General features: G+C 38.7%; 1 protein-coding gene across 24 annotated transcripts in view; it reads left to right on the top strand.

The window, feature by feature from the left end:
• LOC129659367 (uncharacterized) overlaps window positions 1–23,227 on the top strand; it is a 382,363-nt gene that overhangs the window by 196,188 nt on the left and 162,948 nt on the right. For 5 of the 24 annotated variants that reach the window (XM_055590613.1, XM_055590607.1, XM_055590614.1 and 2 more), the window contains one exon: window positions 7,862–8,119. The exons of 11 other annotated variants lie outside the window; for them this stretch is intronic. In XM_055590613.1, the coding sequence (XP_055446588.1) occupies window positions 7,862–8,119 (258 nt within the window). Of the gene's footprint in view, window positions 1–3,704; window positions 4,065–7,861; window positions 11,979–15,904; window positions 15,920–23,227 lie in introns of those variants that run through there. 8 more of the 24 variants (XM_055590608.1, XM_055590615.1, XM_055590612.1 and 5 more) reach the window with 7 other exon arrangements.

Raw genomic sequence — 23,227 nt, 5'->3', positions numbered from 1 at the left:
TTGTCCCATCCCCACCCATGCAAGCAAAGGCCAAGTGAGAAGTCTAGGTGTCAGCCCTTGTCCTGCTGTAATGGCGTGTTTCCATTTCCCCATTAGTGTGTTCTTAGAGAATGCTCAGTGAAACAGACTTGCATCCCCATCTGGGAAGAATGAGGCACCTTTCTCGCTCACTACTAGGGTGTTGTCAGGGGAGGCCAAGTGAAAAATCAGGACTCTGACCACCACACAGCCATAACAAGGCTATCCTCTTATCTCCACAGTGTCAAGGAAGGCTATGTGGGGAGCAATAACAAGGCACCTCAAACTATCCCTGCCAGGGATGTCGGCGGATACCTTGTGGGGAGTCAGAACAGCCACGCCTGCCCAATAGTAATGAAAAATCCACCCCCCCTACCCTGAATATCAACAGAGGCCAAACAGGGAACCTGGATGTCTATTCCACTAGGTAGTAATGAAGAGGTGTCCCATTTATCCTAGCATGATTTCTGAGTTGCATCTTCAACTCTTTCTGACTTTTAAATTTAGGAACTGCACTATAGTGCCTGCATGCTCAGTCACTCATGCGTGTCCAACTCTTTATGACCCTATGCACTGTAGTCCACGAGGCTCCGCTGTCCATGGAATTTTCCAGGCAAGAATACCGGAGTGGATTGCCATTTCCTATACCAGGGATCTTTCTGACCCAGGGACTAAAACTGGGTTTCCTACATTTCCTGCATTGGCAGGGGGATTCTTTACCACTGAGTCACCTGGGAAGCCCTAGTATGTGCTATCAATCTTCAGCAGTGTTCTTTAAATCAGGGTATATTCTCCCTGAGATATGTACAAAGTGATTTAGTGGGATGTAAAAGTAAAATGTTATACTTTGCATTAATATTTGGTTATCTCATCCTTTCAAACACCTGTTCATATTTTAATTAAATAACAGTATATGCAATAGTCTGGCAGGCTGTAGTCCATAGAGTCGCAAACATGACTGAGCATTCACACATGCAGATATCCAATAGTACCTGCATAGCATTAATGTATAAAAACACATATATTGGGGAGATATGCTCAGTTTTTTGTTTTTAATGACTGGATGCATCATGCTAATACTTGGAGACAACTGCTTTAAATCATTAATGTATAAAACATTTTCTGTCCTAAGGATTAAGCCCTGTAAAATGAGTTGGTCTCTGGGATTAGAACAGATACTTAGAAAAGTGAGAAGGGCATGGCCAAAAAGATTTGGAAGGTTCAGGAGACAAGTATGGTTTTTACTATGATTAGTCTGATTGGACACAGGGACATACCTAGGCAACCACTTACTCTATTACCTAATAACATAGTTCTGCCAATGACTTTAAAATGTAATTATTTAAAGCCTTCAGGTAAAGGAAGAAGAGCAGGGCAGCATGTTAAGTGGCATATGAGAAAAGTGCTGAAATTGCCTATCGCATGTGAAGTCCTCTGGGCTAAGGTGGCAATGCAGCCGGGCATGGATAGGGTTTCCTATACCCTCGAACTCAGCATCTGACAGGATATGATGTAGCTGTAACAGTGCTTCTGAAACTCTGATAAATGAATTAATTTCATCAATATATAATGTCTCTAAACCCCAAGGGGATCATGCTTGAATGGCATTTAATCAGTGATATCACCACATCTAAAAAAGGAATGATTCCAATGAAGTGTAGAATAGAGATTCAGAAAGTGAAGATCTACTTGATGTTTGAGTGAATACTGCTATACCAAGGAAGACTCTAAATTTGCGAGATAAAAACAAACTTGCTGATTTAACTTTACTAGAAATTAAATTTAATACTATTGCTATCAACACCTCGTTGCCCTGGATCTTTTATTTCATGCTTACCTAACAAGCTTCTGCTGAAAACACATGTGCTCCCAATAATCTTGCTAATAACAACTCCAAGTGGTTGATCATTTCTATGTGCCAGACAGTGTTCTGGGTGCTTTATATGTATCTGTTCATTGAATTCTTTTAACAGCACTCTGAAGTAGAAGTCATTATTAACCTCATTGTACAAACGAAAGGACCCAATTCCACAGAGACTAAGAAACTTGCTCAAGACCTAATTGTTAGTAAGTGGCAGAGCTGGGATTCACAGTGGGCCAGTCACAACTCAAAGTCTGAGCTCTTAATCATTGTGAAACATGGCCTTGTTGAATCTGGACTAAAGGAAGTCTTGGAAGCAGGGATCACTGAAATAATGTGACTACTGTTCTATAATAATGAAAGTCATTGAGGTATAATGCTTGGAAGTACATTGATCAGTCTTGTGCATAGTTAGTTAGCAGGATGTACACAGAAAGATTAATCTCTCTAAGTTACTAAGAACTTTTGGTCTTTGGACTTGAAATTCTGACTGCTGGCTCTAGATCTATGGGGACTATAAGGGTATTACATTTATAAGCCCCTATTGAATAAAATCACCATCAGGATCATCCCATCAGAAATCTAGTGTAATACTACAAGAAGCTTTATTAGAAATAGTGATGCACGTATGTACTATAAATGTGATTTTTATAATGATTTGAGATTTTTAAGACTGAGTATAAAGTCATGTGAAGTCATGTGTCTGTTAATTTTAACTTTTGTGCTAATCTCATTTGCAGCATCTGAGAACTGTTATTTCTTAAAATAATCAGGTTATTAATAGAACAATATTATAAAGATCAATTGAGGGTTTCTGTTTTGTCCCATTAATTGAAAACAATGAGCCAGTTATTTTACCAGCAAAATGGGTTTGTTCAGAAGCAGCAAAAACTGCAATATGAGACATGTAGTTATGGTGAACATCATACAAGACTATTAAGAAAAAAAGAGAGAAATGCTTTTATGTAGGAAAAGGGGAAATTGGGAGGGGCTGTTATAATCAAGAAGTCCATAGGTGGAAACTGGGAGTTTGAAGTATGGTACCTGTTCTTTGACTGAGTTGTGACAGCTTCTCATTGGCTGAGTTGTTGCCAGGCAAGGGGATCTTTCTTTCCCTGCTTGTGTTAGTAAAGTAGTATCACTCCCTGCCACAGATGCTAGGTATGTATGTCTCTTTCAGTTGGCGTCTATATTAACTCAGGATGGTAGATGATGAGAGATTTCCTTTCTGGGCTCCTAAAAACCAGTCCATCCTAAAGGAGATCAGTCCTGGGTATTCATTGGAAGGACTGATGCTAAAAGAAACTCCAATACTTTGGCCACCTCATGTGAAGAGCTGACTCATTGGAAAAGACCTTAATGCTGGGAGGAACTGGGGGGCAGGAGGAGAAGGGAACGACAGAGGATGAGATGGCTGGATGGCATCACCAACTCGATGAATGTGAGTTTGTGTGAACTCCGGGAGTTGGTGATGGACAGGGAGGCCTGGCATGCTGCAGTTGCAGAGTCGGACACAACTGAGCGACTGGACTGAACTGAACTCCATTGAGGTGAGGTTTCCCTTTAGCATCTTTCAAGTTCATTTGTAGGACTCAAAAATGTTTCAAAAAATAAAGTTGATCATTTGGTAAACTCCTATTGTGTAGGGCAAGTTCTCCCTGAGAAATTACTCCTGAGAGTTGGTTTGTGTCATCTCCTACAGGCAGGAACAGCTGTTAAGCTATTTTTCTCTTGACATTTACAAAAATAACTTTCAAGTTGTTGCTGTAGTTTTGAAAGTAATATATTTTATTTCTATTCTCTTTTCTCTCCAAACTTGTCTCAGGTGATCCTATCACCGTCGGCCATGGTGATGTCCTCTTATAGCCCTTTAGCTTCCTTCTGGCTGAGATGAACATCTGCAGACCTGGGGTCACCCATAAGTTCAGTTCAGTCACTCAGCCATGTCCGACTCTTTGGGACCTCATGGACTGCAGGACGCCAGGCTTCCCTGTCCAACACCAAGTCCCGGAGCTTGCTCAGACTCATGTTCCTCATGTTGGTGATGCCATCCAACCATCTCATCCTCTGCCATCCCCTTTTTGTCCTACCTTCAAACTTTCCCAGAATCAGGGTCTTTTCCAAGGAGTCAGTTCTTCGCATCAGGTGGCCAAAGTATTGGAGCTTCAGCATCAGTCCTTCCAATGAATATTCAGGACTGATTTCCTTTAGGATGGACTGGTTGGATCTCCTTGTAGTCCAAGGGACTCTCAAGAGTCTTCTCCAACACCACAGTTCGAAAGCATCAATTCTTCGGTGCTCAGCCTTCTTCACAGTCCAACTCTCACATCCACACATGACCACAGGAAAAACCATAGCCTTGACTAGACGGACCTTTGTTGGCAAAGTAATGTCTCTGCTTTTTAAGGTGCTTCTAGGTTGGTCAGAGCTTTTCTCCCAAGGAGCAATTGTCTTTTAATTTCATGGCTGCAGCCACCATCTGCAGTGATTTTGGAGCCCAAGAAAATAAAGTTTGTCTCTCTTTCCATTGTTTCCCCATCTATTTGCCGTGAAGTGATGGGACTGAATGCCATGATCTTCATTTTTTGAATGTTGAGTCTTAAGCCAGCTTTTTCAGTCTCCTCTTTCAGTTTCATTAAGAGGCTCCTTAGTTCTTCACTTTCTGCCATAAGGGTGTTATCATCTGCATATCTGAGATTATTGATATTTCTCGAGTAATCTTGATTCCAGCTTGTTCTTCACCCAGCCTGGCATTTCGCATGGTGTACTCTGCATATAAGTTAAATAAACAAGGTCACAATATCCAGGCTTGACGTACTCCTTTCCCTATTTGGAACCAGTCTGTTGTTCCATGTCCCATTCTAACTGTTGCTTCTTGAATTGTATACATGGAAATGAAGCAGGGCAAAGGCCAACAGTTTTGCCAAGAGAACACACTGGTCATAGCAAACACCTTCTTCCAACAGAAGAAATGACTCTACACATGGACATCACCAGATGATCAATACTGAAATCAGATTGATTATATTCTTTGCAGCTGAAGAAGGAGAAGCTCTATACAGTCAGTAAAAACAAGATTGGGAGCTGACTGTAGCTCAGATCATGAAGTCTTTAATGCAAAAGTCAGACTTAAATTGAAAAAAGTAGGGAAAACCACTAGACCATTCAGGTATGGCCTAAATCAAATACCTTAAGAGATACAGTGGAAGTGACAAATAGATTCAAAGGGTCATCCATAGGCACATACTTTAAATAACTAAATCCAGCTAGTCATGGTCAAAACCTCACTAGCTCCTCTCACTTCCCCATCTACCCCTCTGTCTCCCGTTTGACACTTACCTAGAAAATTCTCACAGTGAGCAAAGCTCAGTCAAATCAACTTTCCTTGATACGTTCTCTGGCCGACCTATTTGTAATCATTTCTTTCCTGTCTGCTCTGGTAATTGTCCTTTGCCTTCATATATTGCCCTTTCTCATTAGTCACACCAAGCCAGCCCGCTTTCCTAATTCTGTGGTTACTTCCACTAATTGCTTTCTGGGCACCAAAATGCTTCTTCTCTAAAAGAAGAATTTCTTTCTTACAAAAGAATTTCCTATTACCTTCCTTCATTCAACTCAGTAAACATGGCAGGATTTTCTGAAAGGATGAAGGAAGACAGATGGAAGGAAAGAAGATGGACAAAATGGAGTGAGGAAGGGAGGGAGGGAGAGACATCACTCATTTGACACCTTATAAAAAATCAGCTGCTTCTCAAATATTGCTTCCTGTCTCTTCTCTACAGAATATCATGAAAGGCCATTTACTAATGCCTATCAAAGAGAATAGAAATAGTTAAATGAATGATTCTTAATTTAGTTTTCTAATTGATTTTTATTGATGATAATTATAAGATTTAATGTATTGATTTTTAGATACGAACAGTCTTTGGAAGTATTGATCATAGCTGTTACATGTTAACACTGAGAAAATAAAATATAATCATGGAAGCAAAACATACAGAGAGTAGGAGTTTAACAATAGAATTTTAGTTAAAGTAAATGGTAATCATCAGTGTTCAGAGGGTAGCTTGACTCTAGTTGATTAATTAGCTATTTGGTTTCTTTTGTTGGGTCATGATTTTATATTAAAATTGAGAAATAAAGGTAGAATAACTTGGTTATACAATATCATTTTTCTTCAGAAGCTTGAGACAGTTTAGGATAAGCTTAATCCTCACACCTTTTACGTGAGAATGGGTAGAACTAATTTTATTCTCTTTTTTCTAGAAATGAAGAAATTAAAATATGAATATTCTGTGAACTCACAAAGTCTGGATGCCAATTTTAGAAATTGCTCTTCTTTAGAATATATTTCTCATATTTAATGTCATTATGATTTGAAAGTCCAAATATGGCAAAAAGTATTAGTAGCATGCTTGGTAGAGAAAAATTACTAAGGTATATATGATGGCAAATGCAAAGGAGTCAAGTTTTTAGTAAATGAGTGAATAAAAAGTAAGGTTGCTGAAAGACTTCCTACATTCAAATGTCAGCTCTAGGATTCACTGAAATATAAATAAGTCTTCAAAATGTGTACCCTTCCCTTGTACCTTATTGATTTTCCAAGGACTTCTAAAGTGATGTTGAACCCAAATCTACCTTCTCAGCAGCAATCTTATACAGAAAATGATTATTCCCCATTCCTTCCATTAAATAGGCAAAAATCCTTATTTATTTCAAATGTCACTACTAAGGTAGTGGTCCCATTGGAAATTTTCTGATAAATCTATGTGGAGGCTATTTCATAGTGATATATATCTTATAAGGAACAAATTCATAACAGAACTTAAGTTCTTCACTATCTTGTGCTGAAATGGCAGATGTCTGTAGCAGATTGATAGGGGGAAATTAGGGATGTGAGAGCTTTGGGAGATTTTAGGTCAAATAACCTCATTGGACTTACTATGTATGCTTCCTAAAACTTGAACCAATTGAAATTTCATGCACTTATTCTAGAAAGTGATGCTCTGCTGAATCATATTGAGGGCTGTAGTAAATTATTATAGTAATAATTATAAATGAGAAACACCTCCTCTTATCTGTCTCTGTCTAGTCCAGTTATTTCCACAGTCATTATGGACTTGGTCATGTGACTTGATTTGACCAATGGGTCATCAGCAAATATGACCACAAGCTTGTTCTTACACATTGTGGTTTCACTCTTGAACCACGGGATGCCCAAGATAGCCTGCTTTATAGGGGAGGTAGAGGAAAACCAAGGCATTGTGACCAACAGAACTAGCCAACTCCTAGCTGTTAGATTGTGGCTACTGGGGTCAACCAGCTTCCAGATAACATGGTAATTAACTATGTCTGCATAAATGAGTCCAGTCAGCTGCACACAGAGCAAAGACAGTTTCCCCCAGTGAAGCTCTGCTAAGTTGCTAAACCAAACAATTGTAAGCAGATGGGTTGTTTTTGTTTTAAGCCACTATAGTTTGGAGTGGTTTGCTTCTCAGCTCTAGATATCCAAGTATTGTCTGTTGAAAAGTGTTTTCAAGTTACCAAAAACTAGATAAGTTTTTGTCATTATCCACTGGATGATGTTGAGTAAATTATACACTCTGAGACTCAATTATGAGACACAGATATGCAGATGACACCACCCTTATGGAAGAAAGTAAAGAGGAACTAAAGAGCCTCTTGATGAAAGCGAAAGAGGAGAGTGAAAAAGCTGGGTTAAAACTCAACATTCAAAAACAAAGATCATCGCATCTGGTCCCATCACTTCATAGCAAATAGATGGGGAAACAATGGAAACAGTGGCAGACTATTTTCTCGGGCTCCAAAATCACTGCAGATGGCGGCTGCAGCCTTGAAATTAAAAGATGCTCCTTGGAAGAAAAGCTATGACAAACCTAGACAGCATATTAAAATGCAGATACACTACTTTACCGATAAAAGTCTGTCTAGTTAAAGCTATGTGCTTTTTTTTTTTCCCAGTAGTCATGTATGGGTATGAGAGTTGGACCATGAAGAAAGCTGAGCACCTAAGAATTGATGCTTTTGAACTGTGGAGTTGGAGAAGACTCTTTAGAGTTCTTTGGGCAGCAAAGAGATCCAACCAGTCCATCCTAAAGGAAATCAGTTCTGAATATTCATTGGAAGGACTGATGCTGAAGCTGAAGCTCCAATACTTTGGCCATCAGATGCAAAGAACTGACTCACTGGAAAAGACCCTGATGCTGGGAAAGATTGAAGGTAGGACAAGAAGGGGATGACAGAGGATGAGATGGTTGGATGGCATCATTGACTCAATGGATATGAGTTTGAGCAAGCTCTGGGAGTTGGTGATGGACAGGGAAGCCTGGTGCTGCAGTCCATGGGGTTGCAAAGAGTCAGTTACGACTGAGCAGCTGAACTGAACTGAGACTCAGTTAGGTAGTAAGTTAAATAGGAATAATATTAGTGTCTTTCTGTTTAGATTTCTTAAAATTACAGAGGTCATTTAGTTTATTTATTCTTTTCCCAGATGCAGAGACAGAGATTGCCCAAAGTCACAAAAAAATGCTAGTTTGCTGAAATTGTTAGCTCTCCTTTATATAAGTGATAAACATTTTAGTTTAAATGCTATAGGATGAGATAAGAGGAGGAGAATTCACATTAAAAAAAAAAAAGCAAAACCATAAAATACCCAGGATTTAACTCGACAACAAAGGAATAAGACTAATAGGGTTTATCAAAGGATGTAAAATGAAGCTAGAATAAATGGAGAGCCCTGACAGTTTTCTGGAAAGATATGATATTGTTAAGATGTCAATTATGTACAAATTCATATATTTAATTCCAATCGACACTGTTTTGTTGTTAGAAACTTAAAAGCTGATAGTACAGGTCCTCTTAAAGAATAATGTATGAATATGGCCAAAAACTGTAGTTAGAAAACAGAACAAGAAATTTGTGGAAAAGATAAAAAATATTGGGGAAATAGACTGTGAAGCAATTGTAATTGAAATAGTATGGTTCTGGCATCCTCACTTTTAGGTAATGTTCTTGCATCCTATTTCACTGAGAAAAATAGAAGCAATTAGAAGAGGATTTCCATATATTCTTACTGCTACATATGTCAACATGTCTGCACGTGTATCCAGATTCTTTGCCTCTTCCAGTACATTATTGAGAAATGTTTTATGTTCTTGTCTGTTACCAACCTGTTTATTTCACAGTGGACTATATCTCCTTTTGCTTGTTAGACTTTTGCTTTAATATTTCTTCTGTCTCTTGCATGATCAACTTCTACTGCGCCCTTGCATTTTCTAATGGTATACAATTATGCTGTTATTTTTCTTGGCTTGAAAAAGAGAAGAAAAAGTCTCGCTTGACCCCTTACTTTCCTCCAGTTTCTGCCACATTTTTTTTCTAGCCAAACACCTTTAAGGGAATTTCTATAATCCTTCATTCCACTTCTCATGCTCTGGACATCACTGCAGTGTTTGGTACATACCCCTCCATCAAAATAGCTCTTGTCCACCACATGAAGGACTTCTCTGCTGGGAAAGACAATGTTTAACTCTAAGCTTTTAATTGACTTAGCACAATGCAATCTTTAACACAGTTGATCACTCCTACTTTTTGAAACACTTTTTTTCATCTGGATTTTAGGAAATCACTTTATCTTCACAACCACCATTCAGTCTCAAGGCTTTAAATGACGTATTTACATGATGAATCTCAAAGCATATCTCCAGCTGAGACATTTCATTAAAACTCCAAACTTACCTATCCATCCATGTGTTCAGTATTCTTAGTTGAATGTCTAATAGGTATCTCAAACTTAAAAAGCTCAAACCTAAGCTCTTGGATTTTGACACTCGAAAATATTCCTCCCCCACCCCCTTTCCATCTAAAAAAAAAATGGCAACAACATTCTTCTAGCTGCTTAAAGCCAACATTGTGATGTTTTCCTGTGTTCATGCCTTGTAACAGCAAATCCTGTTGACTATAGTTTGCAAATATTTTTAGAAAGTCCTCCATCACTATCAGTGTCAATCAAATATCATCTTTTTCTTTCCTGAATTATTGCAATAACCTCTTAACTTGCCTTCCTTCATAACCCTTCTATATAGGTAAACTATAACTAAAATATCCGCATTGAAGAGGTCCTCTAATAATCAATATGGCTAATATCATCTTTCAACCATATACTGTTAGTATGACTATAGGTAAATCATGAAAAATTTTAGCCCTTACTCCTTTTCAATGAAATATATACGTCATTTGCTCTCTCTATCCCACAGATTTTGAGAGGATTGAACAAATAAAAGGTGCACATCTGTGTATGTGAAATTTGTAAAGTGCTACCAAAATATAAAGTGATAATAACAAAATGACAGAATGATTACTGTGATGACTGGATGAATGGTTGTTCACTATATAATGTTTCTTCAAGTGTCATAAAATATTAACAATAATTTTAGGTTAATAGAAACCATAATATAATAACCACTTCATAGACTCTGCTGTGCAAAATGAATGGGGGGATGGGCTGAAGTGTGTAGCACAGCCACTTTTGATGGGTTTGTAAAGATTTATTATGCCCACAGAGCAATCTGCAGTAGAGTAAATTGGCATTTGAGGGGTGTCACAAATAATAATGTAATACATCTTGCACTACAACGCACAGGTGTCCAAAGGCTATTACAATCCAAGCGCTGCACTAAAATTGTATGAAGTTAATAGCATGGCTACTATGAGAAGGGTACTCAGAAAAGAGCTTTTTAAAAAATCTATTTAGTGCAATCACCCCTACCTTTAGCCCAATAAAACCACAGCAACTCAAGAAATTAAATTCTCTGATTCCAATTCGGCCACTACTTGTTTAAGTAATAATTGCAGGATAAAATAGTTGCTTATCAGAAGGGCATCTGAAACTTCAGGCTTATTAGATTGAACCCATGTATAACGGATTGTTGAAACTTGACTGAGGATCTCAAAGATACTGGGCCTCTCCATATCAGGATACTTCCAGAAGAAATTAAATGAGTCCTTTCTAGTAAGAACTTTGGTATGAGATATTTTGTGGAATATTTGGTTTGGAAAATCTTTAACAACTATTGCAAAAGCATAAGGTATTTGATGCATCCTTTTTGTATCTTTATATCAGTTCTTGAGTGAAATTTCTCTTTATTAGGTTCCACTGATTGATTATTAAAACTCCCCACAAACACAGGTTCAGTTCTGAATACAAAGGAAATAATAAAGCTCTACTTTTTCTGTGCTATACTCAGTTAAACCCAATGTGATATCTTCTACCTAATGAAAAAAATATAAGTTTAAAGATGTTACTCAGATACTGGGATAGAAAAATTTCTTTTATGGGCAGAAGTTAAGGGAGCCAGACTACATTAAAGATGATAAAAGAGTATCATAACTCCCATTCTTAGAAACCATTTACTTTTTATACCAGTTTCTATATCTACCAGGAATTATGCTAAGGGATGGAGCCACAGGGATGAGCAGGAACAATATTGTCCCTGATGTGTTATTTTGGTATAATGTTCAGATATATGGCCTCTTATTTTCTGAGATCTCCAGACTCTGTTTTCCTCCCCTACTTACTTTGGACCTTCTCTTTTCTTCACTCATACTGTTGAGGTCATGCTCCATTTGAATTTATTTCAGGCTGACTCTTTTTAACGTGAGGATTTAGCTAAGAAGGGATTTTCAGTTTGTCAGTCTGGAGAGCTCATGGCATCATTATGGCTTCAGCTACTTTAGACATCTCAGTGGACCCCTGCAATTATTCCATGACTGGAGTTTCAGCTGGAGTGCTCAACCAACTCATCCTTTCCTCTGAGTACTACTGACTGTTTGAGGTCCCCTTGCACCTCCTTGCTTCTTTCCACATTGTTGCTGATGATACACAGGTCTTTTATTTGTCGTGATTTGTCCATACTTTCTCACATGTGGGGCTACAAATGAGTAGTTGTTCTTCAGTTGTTCAGTTATGTCCAACTCTTTGTGACCCAGTAGACTGCAGCACACCAGGCTTCCTTGTCCTTCACTATTATCTGGAGTTTGCTCAAACTCATATCCATTGAGTCGGTGGTGCCATCCAACCATCTCCTCCTCTGTTGTCCTCTTCTCATCCTGCCTTCAGTGTTTCCCAGTATCAGGGTCTTTTCCAATGAGCTGGCTCCTCACATCAGGTGGTCAAAGTATTGGAGCTTCAACATCAGTCCTTCCAAAGAATATTTAGGGTTGATTTCCTCTAGGATTGACTAGTTTGATCTCCTTGCTGTCCAAGAACTCTGAACAGTCTTCTCCAACACCACAGTTCAAAGGCATCAATTCTTCAGTGCTCAACCTTTTTTATTATCCAGCTCTTACATCCATATATGACTACTGGAAAAATCATAGCTTTGACTATATGGACCTTTGTTGGCAAGATAATGCCTCTGCTTTTTAATATGCTGTCTAGATTTGTGATAGCTTTTCTTCCAAGGAGCAAATGTCTTCTAATTTCATGGCTGCAGTCACCATCTGCAGAGATTTTGGAGCCCAAGAAAATAAACTCTATCACTGTTTCCATTGTTTCCCCATCTATTTACCATGAAGTGATAGGACCATGCCATGATCTTCTACATATATATTCCACCTATTTTTCTTGTTGGTATTTTCTGTGGGGTTTGATTTCTCTATTTTAGTTGCTTTTTTTTTTCCTTTAATGGAGAATGCAAGGAGATTCAAAAACTCTGTCACCATCGCCATCTTCCCAGAACTCAAAACATGTGTTTTTAAACTTGGTTGGACAAGTAGAGAATCTCTGGAAATGGAATAAAGCTAAGAGTTGTTATACACATGCCAAAAGTGATAACTAACAGCACAGCTGGTCTGTACACAAGACTGGGAACTGTGAATCAGGCAGTTGTTTATCAATATCAGAATGTTTTTATTCTTGGAAAGCTTTATTTCAGGCTGTTAAATCTATACTCACTAGCATTCTATGAATATGTATATATACATGTAGACTGAAGACAAAAACGCATAATATTTTGGAACTGGGAACCAAAATGGGATGCTGTATTACCACCTGTGTCTAATTAAATATTTGTGGTAATTGAATGTAATTAAAAATTAAACAACCATTTGGTAGAGGATAATACATCATATTTCCTACATCACTTATGTGCTTCAATATGCTCTCTAGCTGATTGTTTTAACTTGGATTTAATGTTTACAGCTCCCACTATTGTTGGTTCACGTTTGTTGAATTTTACATTTAAAACACCCTCTGCTTGCATCTCTTTCCTCCCACTCTTCACCCAGTTAAGTTCCTCATCATTCTCAGGTCTTAGCTTGAATGTCGCTTTCTAAAAAAGGTGTTTTTAAAACTACCCGTCCAGCTCCTGGTGACTCAGATAGTAAAGAATCTGCCAGCAATGTGGGAAACATAGGTTTGAGCCCTGGGTCAGGAAGATCCCCTGGAGAAGGAAATGGCAACCCACTCCAGTATTCTTGCCTGGAAAATTCCATGGACTGAGGAACCTGGTGGGCAACAGTCCATGGGGTCACAAAGAGTTGGACATGACTTAGCAACTAACACACGCAAACGCCCAGCTCCAGCTGAAATCCGGTTTTCTTCTTATTACTTAAAAAATTTTTTTCTTTATTTGGCTGTGCTGGGTCCTAGTTGCGGCACATGGAATCATTTACTTGTGGCATACAGCAAGTTTAGTGGCGGCATGTGAGATCTACTTCCCTGACCAGGGATCACATCTGGGCCCCTGCATTGGGAGCTCAGAGTCTTAGCCACTGGACTACCAGGGAAGTACCTCCTCTTATTCTTTGTAATAATATTAAGTTCTTTTGGGGTTCCCAGCAAGTATCAATGTTCTTTGAATAAACAAATGAACAACAAAGCATCATCTCCTTACGATTTTCATACAGTTTTTTTAAGTCTGATTTTGAGGAATAAGGTAAACAACACCATTTCTAAAGAAAATAGAGCCATAAAACTTCAACTAATTCAGTGTCTGAAGCTCTGCCACAGGACTAAATTGACGGGTTTGTTTTTGGAGTGTGAATCACAGCCCTTGTCTTTCCTTTTAAAGGCCCAGCAAGAGCAGTGTCATGTAACTTTTAGTGCTATTATGATGTTCTTAATTTTTAAATTTTTATTTATTTTACTCTTTTGGCTGCTCTTGGTCTTTGTTGCTGTATGTGGACTTTCTCTCATTGCGGTGAGTAGGGCCTGCTCTCTAGTTGCAGTGTGCAGGCTTCCCGTTGTGGTGGCTTCGGGCTCTAGGATGCTTAGGCTCTGTAGTTGTGGCATATGGGCTTGCTTGCCCCAAGGCACATGGGATCTTCCTGGACCAGGAATCAAACCCTGCAGTGTCTCCTGCATTGGCAGGTGAATTCTTAACCACTGGACTACCAGGGAAGTCCCTATCATTATTATTTGTCTGCACAGTTCCTCTACTATCATATTAGGAACAATTTCCCCCAAGGCAGGGGTGTATATTTATATAACTTGACTCTACTGCATGCTTAGAAGTGGGCAACTAAACCAAGTGGGCCCAACTGGGATTTCCTGATAGGGATGCAAAATCAGGATTTAAGCCTAGCTGGTCTTTTCAATAGAAGATCTATAAACCTCAGAGATATTGTTACCTATGTCCTACCACGTGAACTTTTAAAAAAGGAAAGGTGGTATTTTATGAGTTAGAATTATAGTGCACTCTGGCAGAGAGGTAGAAATGAGAGATGAGCCATGTTCTGTTGGTATTTGCATCCCTGGTTACAGGTTTATTCTGAGGCCTGATTGAATCTGTATCCTTTAGTCTCCATAAGACATTTTTATACACCTAAAATTCTTTCTTTTAGTATAATTTAATGGCTTTTTACCAGTTGTAGTCTACAGAGACATAATAACAATTAATAGCTATTGAATGAACCCATGACATGACCTTTAACAGATATAACTTTATACAGGTTTCAGTTGAGGAAAGAAGCAGTCACTATCACTAAGATAAGATATGCTCATTCTTCATACAACACTTAGTTATGTTATATAGGATGTGCAGAACTATTCAGAATTTCTATTCCCTTGGCAGTTAATATCAAAATTGAACTTGAGGTTCATCTAAGCCATTTGAGCATATCTCTGGCATCTTCCATGTGTGTCATGCTCCTTAAAGAGAGCTCAGCTAAGTTCCTCAATAAGAGCTGCAGAGCTCATATAAAGCAGTGGTACTAATGTAACTTACACTATCCAGGGCCCATCTTTGAATAACAAATGCAGTTGTTTAATTTCCTCCCAGCATATCAGGGCACCACTAAGAGGTGGGGTGTGTGGAAAGCCCTGGACCTAAACATGGAATATTTATCTCTGACTCTGGCATAGAAACCAGCTGGGGCCAGAGATAAACCAAACTATATGCAACTTCAAGGAGTTCTTTTGCTCCTGCTGTCATCACAGAAGCTTCCGTGAAGACTTTCTTAAGCCAAGGCCTCTATCGAGTGATTGAACCAGACTCTCTTATTGATTCTGTGATCCAATACTTTCAGAGGTTGATTTTCATACCATGTGCCTGGAGCAAGCTAAATTCAAGTCCAAGACAGGATAAATTGTTGAACAAACTGTAGTTTGTGAAACTAAGGAAGAATTGTTTAGCCATAACTTCTAGTTGTCATCAGAGTCAGGGAGAAACACAAAGATTAGGGTTTTGGTAAATAGTACCTACTTGGGTAAATCATAGCCAGGCCAACAGTCTGGTAGATCATTCTCCATGACTAACAAAGAAAATATTGAGGAAGAGATGCTAAATGAATATTTTCCATGTAATTTGTACCTGTCTCTTTCTACTGATCCAGAACAATTCTTAACTTCTCAAGATGAGCTACTGCTTTTTATTTGAGTTGTTTATAAAGGTGATACTTTCTTTTACTCTTTTTTGCATGTTTATAGTATTTAATGGGGAGTAGATGGGGAAACAGTGGAAACAGTGTCAGACTTTATTTTTCTGGGCTCCAAAATCACTACAGATGGTGAATGCAACCATGAAATTAAAAGATGCTTACTCCTTGGAAGGAAAGTTATGATCAACCAGGTAGCATATTCAAAAGCAGAGACATTACTTTGCCAACAAAGGTCCGTCTAGTCAAGGCTATGGATTTTCCTGTGGTCATGTATGGATGTGAGAGTTGGACTGTGAAGAGGGCTGAGTGCCAAAGAATTGATGCTTTTGAACTGTGGTGTTAGAGAAGACTCTTGAGAGTCCCTTGGACTGCAAGGAGATCCAACCAGTCCATTCTGAAGGACATCAGCCCTGGGATTTCTTTGGAAGGAATGATGCTAAAGCTGAAACTCCAGTACTTTGACCACCTCATGCAAAGAGTTGACTCATTGGAAAAGACTCTGATGCTGGGAGGGATTGGGGGCAAGAGGAGAAGGGGACGACAGAAGATGAGATGGCTGGATGGCATCACTGACTCGATGGACGTGAGTCTGGGTGAACTCTGGGAGTTGGTGATGGACAGGGAGGCCTGGCGTGCTGCAATTCATGGGGTCACAAAGAGTCAGACATGACTGAGTGACTGATCTGATCTGATAGTATTATGACATCAATACTAAATGAAAGTAAGGAAAATACTTCAATTTTTAAGCTTATTAATGGACTAATTGCAAACAGCTAATTAGTATTTAAATCAGGATCTTGAGGAACATGCTATTGGCAATCTGCATTAGAGCATTTGGGGTTTAGTGACTAAAACATTCCAAGTTAACCTATTTCAGTAATTCCCAATGTTTCATGTATTTGTGTTTGTATATCCATATGTGTGAAAAGTCAAATGTCTTTATCCTATTATGCTGATTATTGGTTTTATTCATTTTCACATTTGATATTGCATACCTTCCTTGTTATGTTTAGAACCATTAAGCCTCCATGGTTAAAACTGGAATTGCTATGAGTTTTCAAGCCCTGTCCCTAATTGCTATTACCATGGCTAATGACAGCATAGAAATGATTATAATCAAACACAAAAAGAGCAAATTGGATATTTTAATCAGAATAGTGTAGATTAAAACAGGAGTAACAGTCCTCATGTGGAAAATCGATATTTAAACAAGAAATGTCTCCTTTCTCTAGAAATGAGATTTCCCTTTAAAGGCGCTATTTGTTTGTAATCCTCCATAAGCACTCAGTGTCTATATATCATGGCATTCAGCATATTGTTGGAGCAAAGGGAAACTTTGTTGTAATGAAATGTCATTTCTTCCCAAAAGTCTTGCACATTTAAATCTGTGGAAGTAATGAAGCTGATATCATCATAATATCCCGTGTTCCTGAAAATTAAATGTTTTTTATTGATTTTTCAAGTATGCCAGAGTCAGCATTTTATCATAATTTCTTATGGATTTTCCTCTATCTGTAGAAATAAAACTATTAACTCTTAAGTATGAGCTTTAGCTTTTTTTTTTATTATTTTGATGGAATTTGTTTTGCAATGTTGTTGCATTTCTTGCCAGTTACTAACTTGAAGCCTTTTAAAGTGCTTCTTTACTTTTTTAACTTAGGTGCCAGCTGTTAGGGCAAGACAAGAATTACCACAGTGTGAGCAGGGTAATAAACTGTGGAAAATTCTGAAAGAGATGGGAATACCAGAGCACCTGACCTGCCTCTTGAGAAAGCTATATGCAGGTCAGGAAGCAACAGTTAGAACTGGACATGGAACAAGAGACTGGTTCCAAATAGGAAAAGGAGTACATCAAGGCTGTATATTGTCACCCCACTTATTTAACTTCTATGCATAGTACATTATGAGAAACACTGGGCTGGAAGAAGCACAAGCTGGAATCAAGATTGCTGGGAGAAATATCAATAACCTCAGATATGCAGATGACAACACCCTTATGGCAGAAAGTGAAGAGGAACTAAAAAGCCTCCTGATGAAGGTGAAAGTGGAGAGTGAAAAAGTTGGCTTAAAGCTCAACATTCAGAAAATGAAGATCATGGCATCTGGTCCCATCACTTCATGGGAAATAGATGGGGAAACAGTGGAAACAGTGTCAGACTTTATTTTTTTTTTAGCTCCAAAATTACTGCAGATGGTGACTGCAGCCATGAAATTAAAAGACGCTTACTCCTTGGAAGAAAATTATGACCAACCTAGATAGCATATTCAAAAGCAGAGACATTACTTTGCCAACAAAGGTCCGTCTAGTCAAGGCTATGGTTTTTCCTGTGGTCATGTATGGATGTGAGAGTTGGACTGTGAAGAAAGCTGAGCGCTGAAGAATTGATGCTTTTGAACTGTGGTGCTGGAGAAGACTCTTGAGAGTCCCTTGGACTGCAAGGAGATCCAACCAGTCCATTCTGAAGGAGATCAGCCCTGGGATTTCTTTGGAAGGAATGATGCTAAAGCTGAAACTCTATTACTTTGGCCACCTCGTGAGAAGAGTTGACTCATTGGAAAAGACTCTGATGCTGGGAGGGATTGGGGGCAAGAGGAGAAGGGGACGACAGAAGATGAGATGGCTGGATGGCATCACTGACTCGATGGACATGAGTTTGAGTGAGCTCCGGGAGATGCTGATGGACAGGGAGGCCTGGCGTGCTGCGATTCATGGGGTCGCAAAGAGTCGGACATGGCTGAGGGACTGAACTGAACTGAACTGAGCAGGGCAAGAATTATTACCACAGTGTGAGCAGAATTGGAAAACCTTATTTTGAGGGATCTCTGTTTCAATGACTGAGGCAAAGGTCAATGTGGTGGCCATGTTGTTTTACATGTAGAATAGTTGCATAATGTCAAATCTGTTCATCGGCTCTCCTGACTACAAACCATGTAACTATGAGACAGTAACTCTTCTGAGCTTCTGTTTGTCCATGTAGAAAATGTGGAAAGTAAGGAGCCCTGGGAAATGTGTCACTCAAGGAATGTAAGGGTAAAAGACCATAGTGCATACAAAATAGCTTTGTAAATTGAATACAAGTAAAAAATGGTCAAAAGCTCTTGGCATTTCCAAAGCCAACATAGAAAATTAAAATTTCTTGAGAAACTGGTAAATGTTTTTATTTTTTTTTGAGATAGAGCAGGACCTGGCTTGTGCAGGAATGTTCTAAAGCTTTACTTGTGGATTTCTATCTCAGATGGAAAGGAGAACTATTAAGCATTGTATACTGAATGTCTTTTGGGCACTCATTAAAAAAAAAATACCTTGTAGATGTATAAACCTTTTAGATGCAACAATTCCTTTTCCTTACTATTGTTTTTAGTAACTAATGACCTTTTTGAGTTATTGGAGTTATTTATAGATATAATCTTAATTTTCAAGTTTTCTGATTATAGATAGGATAATGATAAGGAATCAGTATTTCTCATAAATGATGGTGAGTTATGAGAGAGAAAGTCATTGTACTTTCCTTCCTATTGTTCATGTTTCTGAATTTCATGCAGAAATTCTGAAAACGAAACAAAGTGTTAGTAATGTAGAAGTTAATATATATAAGTTGAATTGCAAAGTTTAAGCACTAAATATATTGATATTTTATACACACACACACATATATATATGGCATTTCAGTACCATGTTTATGCATTAAGTATTTTAGATATTGTTGTTGTTCAGTCAGTAAGTCATGTCCAACTCTTTGTCACCCCTTGGATTTCAGGACAACAGGCTTCCCTGTTCTTCACTCTCCTGGACTTTGCTCAGATTCATGTCCATTGTGTTGGTAATGCTATCTAACCATCTCATCCTCTGTTGCCCTCTTTTCTTTTTGCCTTCAATCTTTCCCAGTATCAGGATCTTTTGCAATGAGTTGGCTTTTCACATCAGGTGAACTTCAGCATCAGTTCTTCCAATGAATATTCAGGGTTGTATCCCTTTGGGATTGATTGGTTTGATCTTCTTGCTCTCCAAGGGACTATCAAGAGTCTTCTCCAGCATCAGTTTGAAAGCATCAATTCTTCAGTGCTCAGCCTTCTTTATGGTCCAACTCTCACGTCCATACATGACTACTGGAAAAACCATAGCCTTGACTATATGGACCTTGTTGACAGAATAATATCTCTGCTTTTCAACACACTGTCTAGGTGTGTCATAGTTTTTCTTCAAAGGAGCAAGTGTCTTTTAATTTCATGGCTGCAGTCACCATCTGCAGAGATTTTGGAGCCCAAGATAATAAACTCTATCACTGTTTCCATTCTTTCCCCATCTATTTGCTAAGAAATAACATGACCAGATGCTATGATCTTAGTTTTTTGAATGTTGAGTTTTAAGCCATATTTTCATTCTCCTCTTTCACCCTCAAGATGCTCTTTAGTCATGATATCATTTCCATATCTGATGTTGTTGGTATTTTGCCTGGCAGTCTTGTTTCTAGCTTGTGATTCATCCATCATGGCATTTCACCTGATGTACTCTGCGTATAAGTTAAATCAACAGGGTGATAATATATATCCTTGTTGTATTCCTTTCCCAAGCTAATTGAGTGAACTCTGCACATGAAATTTAATAGCAGAAAAGAACATCTGATGTCATTCTAGGGAGTTGTTTGGAGAAGGCAATGGTACCCCACTCCAGTACTCTTGCCTGGAAAATCCCATGGACAGAGGAGCCTGGTAGGCTGCAGTCCATGGTGTCGTGAAGAGTCGAATACGACTGAGCGACTTCACTTTCACTTTTCACTTTCATGCATTGGAGAAGGAAATGGCAACCCACTCCAGTGTTCTTGCCTGGAGAATCCCAGGGATGGGGTAGCCTGGTGGGCTGCCATCCATTGGGTCGCACAGAGTCGGACATGACTGAAGCGACTTAGCAGCAGCAGCAGGGAGTTGTTATTTGATTTGCAATGCCATTGATATAGAATAACAGGTTTTTTCTTGGTTTATAATGATAATTTCTCTATATATTTCAAAGTTATTTTTACTTTTTTTTTTCTTTTAGTCCAGTTGCTTTTTGATGACCTTCCTGCCCTTGGGGCTATAATCAGATGAAAGGTGTTTATGCTGAGTTGTGTCCAACTCTGTGACCCCATGGACTGTAGCCTGGCAGGCTTCTATGTCCATGGGATTTTCCAGACAGAAACAATGGAGTGGGTTGCCATTTCCTCCTCCAGAGGATCTTCCTGACCCTAGGATTGAACCCACACCTCTTTGCAGTGGAAGTGTAAAATCTTAACTACTAAAATAAAGTTAAAAATGACATATTATACTGTGAAATCATAAACAGAATTTATTAACCAGTACTTCAGTTCTAAGTGTCTATTTTAGCTCATTAATTCTCTTAGGGCACCATAGGAAAACTTGTAAGAGCCCACCATTCATGTGCAGTTTTTCCTGGTCACTCTCATGGTACCCTTTCCAATGTATATGTTTTAACTTGCTCCCCTGTCCCGAGACTGGCAACCTTCTTTCTCTGGCATTTTCAGATTAGACTTCAGGGTACAGTTGAAGATGAGAAATAGCCTGGACCTACCTCAGGAAGCAGCTTATACTACCTCTTCTGTCTCAAAGGTTCAGTTCCATTTCTTGCCAGAATTATGGTGTTCAAAGTCCTAACAAAGGATTTGCTATCAGAGATGTTTTCTTGGTGAATTTGAAGTTGAATCAGACTCCTGGCATTTACTTGCAAAACTCTCTTGATGCCAGAAGCTTCTAGTCTGTGGGAAAGGGATAATGTGGTCTCAGCCTCACAAACTCTGATATTTAAATTTAATACAATATAAACTCAGCAAGTGATATTAGCCATATTTAAACTGACAGATACAAATAGAACTTGTAGACAAATACTGAAAAATAAAAAGCAGTTACCCAGCAGGACAACAAAACAGTGATTTTGGTTTTGTAAACACTACTAGAAAAGACAAGCCTGTTAAACCACATAACTCATAGATTTTTCTGTAGAACACCTCTTTCCTTCAAGAGGGGATGCCCTGATGAATATTGGGAATGCGCTGAGACAGGAGGAGTTAAGATGAAAGATTCCATGCATGTTATTGTGTTTGCATGATATGACTCTTGTAAAGGAAGTGAGTAGAATAATACAAACAGGTATATCATTGTGATATTCTAAGTCTCCCTGCTATCCAAAAGTCCACTTCCACACTTATGCTGCTGCTGCAGCTGCTGCTAAGTCGCTTCAGTCGTGTCCGACTCTGTGCGACCCCAGAGATGGCAGCCCACCAGGCTCCCCGGTCCCTGGGATTCTCCAGGCAAGAACACTGGAGTGGTCTGCCATTTCCTTCTCCAATGCATGAAAGTGAAAAGTGAAAGTGAAGTCACTCAGTCATGTCTGACTCTTAGCGACCCCATGGACTGCAGCCTCCCGGGCTCCTCCGTCCCTGGGATTTTCCAGGCAAGAGTACTAGAGTGGGGTGCCATTGCCTTCTCTGCCACAGTAAGTGCAGGTATATAATCCTAAAGTGTTTTAAAATTACATATTTTGAACTCAATGCTTTGAATATATTTTTGTGCAAGGAGCAGCTCCTGTCTGTGGAAAGTAGGATCCGTTATTTTTCATTCATCAGGGGTCATGTTTTAATTCTAGCCTGGCTATCCCTTCACATCTCTAGCACATGCAGGTTATTGCTTTACATCTTTCTTGCTTTCTATTCTGAGTGTGAAGTAGAAAATCGTGTTCTAGTATTGATGAGATGCCAGCATTTCCACCTAGATCCAGATCAGAAAAATAACACATTCCATAGGGCTTTACCATAAACTTTAGATTTTCTGTGTTTCTAAATTATCTTTGGTAGCACACCCAGCAGATCTTTCCTATATTGCTGACTTCCTAGGTAGCTTTTTTTTTTCCCGCCTTCATTTCTGGGAGTAGAGAAACACTAACAGCAACAAATTTAAAAACTGCTCTTGCCTTCTAAGGCCTTTTAACCCAAAGCTGACTTAAAAGTCCATTTCTGAACTTTACTCAGCAGAGTCTGTTTGTAACTCAGATCCAATCATTGGTTGAATTTACATGTGTGTGCTGCAGAGCTAAACAGAAATAATTCTTTCTTTCATGCTCAGCAGAAGCAGGAATATCTTGAGAGTATAAAAAGGAGAACTTCTCTTCATTTCTACTCCTGCTGTCCCACCTAATTTGAAAGAATTAGTTCTGCAACTACTCCCAGGATATGGGCTGACCTGTATATTATATATACTTTTATAGAAAAAATAACTGTACAGCAATTCTTAAAAATATCTGGTGTTATCATCACTTATATTTTGGATACCTGATGTCAACAAAAGTTTTCCCCTCTTGCCTGCTGCTTGACAGTACTATCTACATGCACACATATTTTTTAACAAATACATATTTTTGCACCATTTGCTCTTTTCCTTTTTGTTTTTAGCTTAACCTTA

The sequence above is a fragment of the Bubalus kerabau genome, chromosome 8 (assembly GCF_029407905.1).
Source record: "Bubalus kerabau isolate K-KA32 ecotype Philippines breed swamp buffalo chromosome 8, PCC_UOA_SB_1v2, whole genome shotgun sequence".
NCBI classification, from domain to species: Eukaryota; Metazoa; Chordata; class Mammalia; order Artiodactyla; family Bovidae; genus Bubalus; species Bubalus kerabau.
Note: the sequence above shows the minus strand (reverse complement) of the source record. Positions and strands in the feature narration are given on the sequence as shown.